The sequence below is a fragment of the Triticum urartu genome, chromosome 7, assembly GCF_003073215.2.
Source record: "Triticum urartu cultivar G1812 chromosome 7, Tu2.1, whole genome shotgun sequence".
NCBI classification, from domain to species: Eukaryota; Viridiplantae; Streptophyta; class Magnoliopsida; order Poales; family Poaceae; genus Triticum; species Triticum urartu.
This window is the reverse complement of record NC_053028.1, coordinates 690703266-690714261: the sequence shown is the minus strand read 5'-3', so window position 1 is coordinate 690714261 and position 10996 is coordinate 690703266. Positions and strand designations below refer to the sequence as shown.

Here is a 10996-nt window from a genome sequence, read left to right as displayed (position 1 = left end):
TTTTAAACTATGAGTGAAATACATGTTTTTGAAAAAAATGTGAATGTTTTATGAATCGCGAACACTTTTCAGATTTGTGAACAAATTAAAAAACTGAAACATTTTTAGGAAATTGTTTTTTTTTTGAAAAATCTAGACCCGTTTTTCAAGTGTGATAATATTTTCAAAACATTAACATATTTTATAATTCCATTTTTTTGGAAACACAACAATTTTATAAACTCTTGTATGAACTTTGAAAAGAGGAATATTTTTTATGTTTACGAACCATTTTTGAAATAGCAATATAACACAATTTTTTTAATTTCTGAAAACGGGAACATTCTTTGAAACAGACAAACAAAAATTTAAGACATGATTTTTTTAAACCCCAAACAAAAGTAATAGTTCCGACAATTTTGAACAAAGACCTTCTGAACAATTGTTTGTGTTTGCAAAAAAATTGAAAAAGCAAAAGAAACATTAAAATGCACACAGGAGCAACCAAAGACATTCTGAACATGATTATAAGACCTTTTGAACAAATACATTCTGAACAATTGTTTAAAAAAAATTGAAAAGCAAAAAAATGAAAAAATGAAAAACAAACAGAAAAATTGATAAAAGAGAAAAAGAAAAAGGAGAAAAAAAAAGAAAAAGTAAACCGGGAAAGAGAAAATTAAAATAAAAAGCCCAGTTCAGAAACCTCCTAGAAGGTTCCCAAAACCAGGAAAAACCCGGCTAGAAACCCTTAAAAGGTTCCCAAACCCGGAAAGTGAAAACTTTACATGGGTCAGCCCAAAAGCGCTCGCTTTTGGTTGCTCCTATGTGCGTTTGTCCAACAGTTTGACGCAAAATGCATCAAATAAAACCATGTGTAATAGATGGCGCCATGCACAGGCGGCTTCCCGATTGGGCCAGTCCATTGTCACGCGCGGAAACAATGAAAAATTATCCAAAAACGGAAAGGAAGTGTGAGGTGTTGAACCCTGTAACTCTCGCTGCTGACCGCTTGTCGCTAGCCAAATGAGTTGATAAGCTTGGGTGTTTAACTAGAAAATGAGGAGTACTAGAACAATCACTCAGCGACATGTTTACGGTAGCTCACCATAGATTTTTTTTTCTTTTTTTTTTGTTTGTTTTTAATTTTTTTTCTTTTTATTTTATTTTTCTTTCGTTTTGTATGCATGCGCTTTTAAAATTTTGTTCAAAATTTCAAACAATGTTTGCCTTTTCAATTTTTTCGTAAAATATGAATATTCACATTTTCAAAATTGATCAGAAATCAAAAAATGTTTGCTTCTTTCAAAATTTCACAGAATGTCAAATCGCAAATAATTTTTTAAAAGACCTAACAAAATTTTAACATGGACAATTTTGGATTTTTTTCAAACAATTTTTCACAAAGGCTAAAAAATGGAATTTCAAAAAAGTACAAAAAATGTGAAACTATTTTTTTGAATTTCCCGGAATATTTTGTGTTTGTGTACAAAAAATACCATGTTGGACATAGCGTGTCTGGTTAGGCCAGGAGACTCTATTTGAGAGCACATTGCTTTTTGACATCCATGAAATGATGCTATTTTTTTCATTAGCATGTATCACCAATTCAAGGCACTATGTTCAAGGTTGTCCAGAAAAGAATCATGTTCAACATAGTGTGTCCTTGTAGTTTCATTAGAAAAGTCATTTCATTAGCCAATTCAAGGCACCATGCCAAGTTGATTTGGTTGCCAATTTTTTTTTTGCATTTTATGGAGTTTTACTGTTCAAAAAGGCCGATAAATGGTCGGACGTGACGCAACTTGCATACGGTGTCAAAAATCGTTCAAAACTGACATGAATGCCTACCATGGGCATGCCCACCTGCTCGGAAAAGCTGGGGGTGATTTTAACAATGTCCCAAAGTTGACCACGAAGTGTGCCTGAGTAGGCTAGAAGGCTCCATCTGAGCACGTTGTTTCTCGACATCCTTCAAATGACCCAATTTTTTTGCCATGGCTAACGTGGATGCCTAACATGCATTTTTCTTAGAAATCTAAGGAAGAACCATGTTAAGCATCGATGCTTAGTTTGAATGACCCGCGACACCGTATGCACGTTGCAACATGAACGACGATCTATCACCTTTTTTCACTTGGCATGGTGCCTTGATTTGGTTATACAAAGCCATGGAAAAAATATGGACCATTTCAAGGATGTCGAGAAACAACGTGCTCTCGAACGGGGTCTTCCGACCTACGAGGACGCCTTACCTTGAACATAGTCTATTTTTGAACATCCTTAAAATGATCCAACTTTTGCTAGTATAAAAAAGGCATCCTTGTCAGATTTAAACGATTTCTGATATCGTACGCAAGTTGCATCACGTCCGGTCATTTATCAGTCTTTTTTGACCGGGAAAACTCCACAAAATACAAAATTGTCTGAAAACAAGAAAAACCTGGCATGTGCCTTGAATTCGTTATACATGACCCTCGATAGAAAATTGGGGCAATATCAAGCATGTCGAAAAATAAGTGCTCTCAGACGGACCCTTCTGGCTTAAAAATGAAAAAGAAACAAAAAAGGAAATGGCAGAGGGTGTTCGGGTCTTATCTTATTTAGTTTCTTTTTCATTTTTAGTTTCTTTCTACTTTTCAAGTTTTCCCAAATGCTCGCATTTTCGAATTTGTTTAGTAATTTTTTAAAAGTTTGCATTTTCAAAAATTGTTTGGGTCTTTCAAAAAATGTTCGTGTTTTCGAAATATTGTTCAGAATGTCTTTGCTAAAAATTTCACAACTTAAAAAAATGTTTAGGATTTCAACAAATGTTACAAACGATGTTCCCATTTTCAGAAATTATTCAGAAATTTCAACAAATAATCGTGTTATCTTCCTGTATCAAGAATTGTCCGTAAACTTTAAAAAATGTTTGTTTTGGGAGTTTAAAAAAGTGTTCATGTTTACATTTTTTGGGAATTATAAATGATGTTTCTATTTTGAAAAAAAAGACGGCCTTTTGAAAACTGTTCATGACTTTAAAAATGTTTCCTTTTTTTAATATTTCAGTTTTATTTAAAAAAAAATGTTCACAAATTTGAATAGTGTTTGCAATTAATAAAAATTTCATGTTTATTTTCAAAAAATAATTGCGTTCGAAATTTTGAAGACTATTCAGTTCTCATTAGTGTTATCCTTAAGGATTTTTCGTCGTATAAAAGTAACAACTCTTGCTAGTTGAACTGGTTGTAGCAAGTCCCCCATATTAGGAGATCCCCGGTTCGATTATTTGTGCGCATGATTTTTTTAATATGAAGAGGTAATGAGATATCTCCTCCCTTGATGTGTTTAGGAGGGTTGTACCGAAGTAGAGTAGTAGGACGAGTCCTAGCCTACACGGGAGGTTGGAATATCCATCAAGTGAGCATGGGGAATAAAAGGAATTCTTGAGACTCAAAGAAGGCCAACACTCTCATTATTAGGGGAATGCCAACGATGAAAGGGTTCGACAACGACCTCCAAGGTGATTATCTCCAAATGACATTCGTCACGAAATGCATACACGACTTAAGCTCCGGCTCCGAGATCTCCACATGGTTTAGATACAAGAATCGCTTGGTCCTTACATTGGATGTGTCTAGGCTACGAAAGGCTAGATATTTCTCTCCAGCCAAGTCTTCGGGGTCTACACAGTGGTAGACCTATCATTTGACAACAAGCCCCCCCCCCCCCCCCCAAATATATATTTTTATAAACAATATGACTTGTGCAAAATTATGTATATGTTCATCTACAGGAAATTGGGGCAAAAAAGCAAACACTAAGTCTGAAATTGAGGTATTTGGGTACCTTAAATCAATCGGTTTGCTCATTTGTAACTTGTTGCCGTGATGGTGCTTTTTTTTTGCGCGGGGGGGGGGGGGGGGGGGATCGGGCCAGCGAGGAGCCGGAAAGTGGAGGAGGGACGCCGGGACTGCGGGAGAGCACGACAGGGGCGCAACTAGACCAGGAGGGCTGCCGGAAGTGTAGGAGGGGGCCTTTTAGGCGTCTGGGCATCGGGCTCCGGCCGCAACTGGCAACGCCACAATAGCGAGGTGGCTGGCTAGCTGGGTGTCGGGGTCGTGTAGGTGGAGGAGTTGTTGTGCCAAAAGGAAGAGGGTTCTGCTTGTGCTCGATGTGGACATTGGACAAGCAGTGGATGCGTTCATCCATGGATACGTTAGTGGACCATATTTTCCCCTCTGCCCAATTAGAGATATAGGTATATAAGCAGATTCAAAATCCCAGGGTGGGCCATGGTCCACCCTAACCACCCTGTACTTCCATCTCTGGATCTGCATCTTTTCGAGACCAGCGTCCCTGAGTCGCAAACCTCCTACAATAGCGTACCAACCTCCTCAGGGAAGCTCGTCCCCGAGCTCCAAGATTCCACCTTCTCAGAGCAAGTACAATAGAGCTGAGTCAGCGGGTTATAAGAAATAAACTAGTGTATTTGTGCTTAGTTGGAGGAAAGAGAAAATGAGAGAGAAGGTAAGCAGGCTCTTCGTGAAGAGCCAGCTCTAGCACGTGCTCCTAGGCACTTTGTGAGATTAAAAAGTGGCCCACATAACAAAAAAGTAATACACTTTTTTCATCTATTATTGTACATGTTGGCTATAAAATGGACTATAGATGACATGGCACTGGCTTATAGCTAGCAGCTGGCTATACTATTAACCATGCTCTCAGGGGGAGAATTCTCAAAGTGTGGTAGGCCAGCTACCTCCACCCCAACAGGAAGGTCATGATAGCTCTTCCATAGTCTGGCACAACATCCACTAGAAGTAAAAGGGCCATTTGTCCCGGTTCTAGAGGGTCTTTAGTCCCGGTTCTAGACCTAAAAGGTTGTTACTAAAGCCTTCCCCCTTTAGTCCCGGTTCTTACACGAACTGGGACTAAAGGCCATCCACGTGGCCGCTGTATGGAGCTCCACCTTTAGTCTCGGCTGGTAACACCAACCGGGACTAAAGGTATTTTTATGATTTTTTTGTTTTTTTCGATTTTCAAATTTCTGAATTATTTTCCAATTTAATCTCTAATCACCCCTCATCACTGCTCAATTTAACATCTAATCTCTAATCACCCCTCATCATTCCAAATCATCTAACTTCTCGGCCGGTCACCCATCCTCTCACTACTCTAGTCTGAGCACGCTTAACTTCCAGGTTCTATTCCCCCGCGTTTCCAAGTCTGCACTTGTTGTTTTCCTGACAATAGTAAGATGTCAATCCTATTAACCCTCATGAGTTTAGCTTGAGCATGAAGTCACACATTTCACTCTTTGAGTTTGAAATTATTATTCTAAAAAAACAATAATTATTTAGTAACAATAATATTTCTTAAATAAGTAGTTCGACCATAGCTTGACCAGATTTGACCAAAATTCAAAAAATTGAAATAATTATTTAGTAACACTAATATTCTTGAATAATTATGTAGTAACACTAATATTTCTTGAATAAGTAGTTTGACCATAGTTTGATCAGATTTGACCAAAATTCTAAAAAACTGTAATAATTATTTAGTAACACTAATATTCTTGAATAATTATTTAGTAACACTAATACTTCTTGAATAAGTAGTTTGACCAAAGTTTGATTTGATTTAACCAAAATTAAAATAAAATAAAATTTGAGCATAACTTTTTTTCCTTTTAGAATTTGAGGACTCTAAAAATTTGCAAACAAGCCATAAGCGCCTAAACACCCATGCACGGGCCGAAATCGCTCCCGCCCACAATTTGGGACACTTGAGATTACCGTCCTATTTATTCGTCTCAGCTCTCTCCCCCCTCCCCAAAACCTAGCCGCCCGCACAACCCCTGTCGTCGCACTGCCGTCGTCGCTAGCACTCACCCTAACCCCCATTCTCGACCTACATCACCCATCGTTTCCTTCCCACCCCCTTGGCACTCGGTAGGACGAGCGCTGGAAGCTCGCGGGTCGCCTCCCTTCTCCTCCTCCCCATCGGGACCTGGCAAGAGGATGAGCGCCCACCCTCGCGACAGCCTCAACGGGAGAATGGTTGTCGTCGTCACTGCCGACGAGGACATCTACTGCCCTGTTCTTGCCACTGCATGTTGCTCGTATATAGGCAAGGTCTCTACAACACAGTACAACACCTGACTGCAAGGAAAGGTCTCTACAACATGGTTCATTTAAAAAAAGCAACCCCTAATATGATGGGGTGGCCTAAATGCAAAGAATATGGTACACAGCAAATCACGCAAGAAGCCCTAGAATTTCTTTTTGTTTTTTCTACTTTTCTTTTTGATTTTTCAAATTCACAAATATTTATTGAATCACGAACATATTTATATATGCGCTAATATTTTCTTAAATCTATGAACACTTTGCAAGCATTTTTTGAATTTTACGAACATTTTAAATTCATGGACAGTTTTTGGGTTTTATGAACATTTTTTTGGATTTGGAAACATTTTTTGAAATCATGCAAGCTTTGTGAACATTTTTTTTTCAAATTTGCAAATATTTTTTGACCCGCGAGCATTTTTTTCAGTTGAGCGAATATATTTTGAATTCGTGAACATTTTCTAAATCCGTGATCAGTTTTTGAAATTCACGAAAACTTTTGACTTCATGCAAATATTTTAAAATTCACGGATATTTTTTGAATGGGTTGTGGTATTTTCCATCTTGGAAAAGAGGACGCCATTTCGGAATATATCCTCCGTAGGGAGGAAACGTGCGTCGCCGTCCGACAAAGAAAAGGGCCGCCAAGACGCGATGCAAATCAGCGCATCCGTTGAACAGACTTTTAACCTCGAGCGAACGTGTACGAGGGGCGGGCGGATCCCGAGAGTTCACGGCGGCTTGCGTGCGCTGCACCTGGACTTCCACGTCGTGCTCATCGCCTTGGCTCTGACCGCCGGGCCAAGATAATTCAACCCGCCACCCAGGTCTCATCTTAGTCTTCTTTTTGGAGCTGCCCATATACAGAGACTGAGCGAGAGAGACGGGTTCATTCATCGCAATCTCACGGCATGGACACTCTCGGCTCGCCACCATGGAGCTTACTCTGCGCTCTCGGGGCCCTGCTGGCCGCGCTGTGGTGCGCGGGGCGGGCGCTGGCCGGCGCCTGGCTCGGCCCGCGGAGGGTGGCCCGGGCCCTGCGGTCCCAGGGCGTAGGCGGCACGTCTTACCGCTTCCCCTCCGGCGACATGAAGGACTACGTGCGGCTCATCGCGGCGGCGTGCTCCCAGCCCATGACGCTGTCCTCGCACGCCGTCGCCGCCCGCGCGGTGCCGTTCGACCATGCCATCATCAAGCAACACGGTAACTGACTAGCATCCCCTCTCAATTAGGCTCATGTACGCCATGAGAAATCACCGGGACTATTGCATTGCAGGCAAAGTCGCTCTGACATGGTTCGGCCCGGAGCCGAGGGTGGTGGTGAGCGACCCTCGGCTGTTCCGCGAGATCCTGTCGGACAAGCAGGGCCAGTTCGGGAAGCAGAGGTCCATCCTCCGGATCGAGCGGCTCTTGGCCAACGGCCTCACGACCCACCAGGGCGACAAGTGGGTCGCCCACCGTAGGATCATCAACCACGCCTTCCATCTCGAGAAGCTCAAGGTGTCCGTCATGGCGTCATGTCACTCCCGCCTAATCAAACTCATCAAACCACATCCACATGTATGCTTTTCCAATAACCAGCAAGCATGCTTTTTTTTTTTTGCAGAGGATGTTGCCTGCTTTTGCGGCCTGTTCGAGCGAACTGGTGCGGAGATGGGGAAGCACGATGGGGCAAAGTGATGCGCAGGAGATAGATGTCTGGCCAGAATTTCAGAACCTCACCGGCGACGTGATATCCCGAGTAGCGTTCGGGAGCAGCTTCAGTGAAGGGAGAAAGATCTTCGAGTTGCAGTCAGAGCAGGCCCAAAATGCTGTCAAGATGGCAAACGTCATGTACATTCCCGGCTACAGGTGAGCTCATATTTCCAGTCAATGCAATTACGCTTGTACGTCTCCGTATTAATTTCTAGCATTCCATCAGAACAACATGATCACAACCAATAGCCCAGTACAGATATCTGAAATAGATACGTACTTTTTGTGTTGTTCAGTCCTCTGCAAATAGATAGATATATCCACTCAGTCCAGTCCACAGAATAGAATAGAGAGGATGCTTGCCTGAATCACAGACACAGTGGCCTGCAATTTGATGACATTCCTATGCAGGTTCCTGCCAACAAAGCTCAACAGAAGGATGAAGGCAAATGCCCGTGAAGTCGAAGTACTACTGAAAGGCATAATCACGAAGAGGGAGAGGGCGATGATGGATGGCCATGCCGACAATGACGATCTACTAGGCGTGATGATGGAGTCCAACATAAAAGAAAGCCAAGAAGCAGGAAGCTCCAAGCCGACGATGACCACCGATGACATAGTAGGGGAGCTGAAGCTCTTCTATTTCGCGGGCATGGAGACAACGGCGGTGCTGCTCACATGGGCAATGGTCCTGCTAAGCATGCATCCCGAGTGGCAGGACCGCGCTAGGGAGGAGGTTCTTCGTGTCTTTGGGAATAACCAGCCAGATTTTGAGGGCATAAACCGGCTGAAAGTCGTGAGTACATTACAAGAGAGAAGGTTATGCAATTTCTCATTGAGTTGCCACTCTGAATTTGTCTATCTTCTTTGTCGGTGCAGGTGACAATGATATTGCATGAGGTTCTTAGGCTATACCCACCGATTCTTCTTCTTGGTCGGGAGGCGTATAGAGAGACAGAGCTGGGAGGCGTCACATATCCAGCCGGCGTAACGTTTGCGCTGCCAATTGTGTGCATTCACCATGATCCAGATGTGTGGGGAGAAGATGTCGATGAATTTAAGCCGGAGAGGTTTGCGGAGGGCATTGCCGGCGCATCCAAGAACTCGCCGGCGTTCTTTCCATTTGGCTGGGGACCGCGGATTTGCGTTGGGCAAAACTTTGCATTGCTCGAGGCCAAGATGGGATTGAGCGTGATCTTACAACACTTCATGTTTGAGCTCTCACCATCTTACACGCATTCGCCTTGCCCGGTCTCCACTCTACAACCCCAGTATGGTTCGCAGATTAAGCTCACGAAACTCTAAGGGCATGTACAATGGTTAATAAGATAGTTTTATCTTAAGTTTTGCATGTAAATTAGAGATGACAAAAAAACATGTCTACAATGGGTCATTTCTTAGCCTTATTATCTTTAATAATTAGGTGTTCCTAAAAACATGATGAAACAAATTATGCTAAGAGATCATCTCTTGTCTTCTGTTAAATAAGATAAGACAAGCCTTCTCTTATGATTTCTCTCTCCTCCACCTCATCATTATTCTATATGACACTCTTAAGATAGAACCATTGTACATGCCCTAAGAATGAGCAGCTATTGCTAATTAGCTTCCGGACTCTGTACAACCATGGACATTATTGAGAATAGTCAGGGATTAGGGTGGTGATCCTGGGAGAGATGTATTGTAGTATAATGGATCCTGATGTTGATTGGTGAACAACTTACAATTCCCTCATCAACTTTCAAAAGAAATCATGGTTTGATCAAGTTCGGGTCGGGAAAAACCAGGTGGGCGGCCATGCACCACCTTGCCACGCGGCTGTCGTCTCCAACGGCAACGGGGCCACCTCCCCGTCCTTCATGTTGTACACGCCGGAGTGGAGCTCCTCGCTGGAACAGAGCACGCCCATTCAGCGGCTCGACTTTGCTCCACCCTCCATGGCCCCTGCTCAGCTCCCCCGTCGCCTCGTAGATCACCTCGAACTTCACCAGCGTGGAGGCGTGTTCCATCACCATCAGAAGCCGATCGCCGGACGGGACCAGGTAGTAGGAGGAGGAGAGGCAGGCCAGGTCATAGTACCGGTCCACCTCCATGGCAGCGGGGGTGCTGCGTATGCACTGCACAGATGTGACATCCCCGGCGTCGAGGCTGTCGTCGAGGACGTGGAGCTCCACTGCAGGCCGGCGTGGATAAGTGTGTACCCTGGTGAGCACGTAGAGCTTGCTTCGAAAGAGCGCAATGTCGACGACACTGGAGCGGTAGCGGGCAGGCGGCGGGCCTCATGCCATCGTCGCCATGTACCGGCGTACTCTCGGCCCGCGGAAAGAGAAGACAACGTTCTTGGACGCGAAGCCGATGATGGCGCCGGTTCGGTCGGCCACGAGGTGGTCCGCCACCACGACCTTGCAGATGTTGCCGGCGAAGGGGGGAGCGGCCGCCCTCTCCCTCTTGGACTTGGACCTCGAGGGCCATAGGCAGTCGGGGCTGATGTGTTGAGGGGTGATCGCCCCGGAGAGAGGGTCCATGAGGGAGCACCGGCCGTCGCGGTGCACGAGAAAGAGCATGCCACCGGTGGAGACGCTCTGGACGACGTCGCCGGGAACAGGCACGGGGACGCGGTGGACGGTGTCTTCGGGGAGGCTCAGGACGCGGGCCACGTAACAGAGGGCCAGCAGCAGAAGCAGAGGATCAGCACCGTCGAGCCTCATCGATCAATCTAACTGGAATTTGGATCCTCTGTTTGTCTGTGTTCACTAGCGATTATGTACGTAGCCGCACGTGTAGGAAATCGGTTGGGCTAAGAATCAGTCAACTGATTTTTAAGGAAGTCTTAGTCGATGTATTTGACCTCCCATCGTGATCTGTTTAAAATTCAGGATCGCTGTTTCCTTGAGAAAATCCTATTCGCCGCTCGCTACGGCAAACTATCGAGCGATCGCACAGGGGCAGCGCAGCGAGCGACAGAAATGGGCCGGCCCACACATAATGCGTCCAAACCAGTTTTGGGAACCTTCTTCCCTGGACCGGGTTTTTTTCCTGTATCATTTTTATCTGGTTCTTTTTCGGCTTTCTATTGTTTTTTTATTTCTCTTTTTTTCGTTTCTGTTTCTTTTTCATTTTTTCGTTTTTTGTTTCTTGTTTCACTTTCTTTTTCAAGTTTAATTTTTTTCAGAATATGTTCTTGGTTTTACAAAATGTTTATGATTTTC

The 10996-nt window shown here is 43.8% G+C and overlaps 1 protein-coding gene across 1 annotated transcript; it reads left to right on the top strand.

Moving 5' to 3' along the window:
* The first annotated feature begins 6942 nt into the window (after positions 1–6942).
* Positions 6943–9253, top strand: LOC125522665 (cytochrome P450 CYP72A219-like). Its single transcript, XM_048687710.1, has 5 exons — positions 6943–7295; positions 7369–7592; positions 7699–7943; positions 8199–8583; positions 8667–9253. Exons 1-5 carry the CDS (start codon positions 7004–7006, stop codon positions 9090–9092), a joined length of 1572 nt encoding a protein of 523 aa, XP_048543667.1. The 5' UTR covers positions 6943–7003; the 3' UTR covers positions 9093–9253.
* The last annotated feature ends 1743 nt before the right edge of the window (positions 9254–10996 follow it).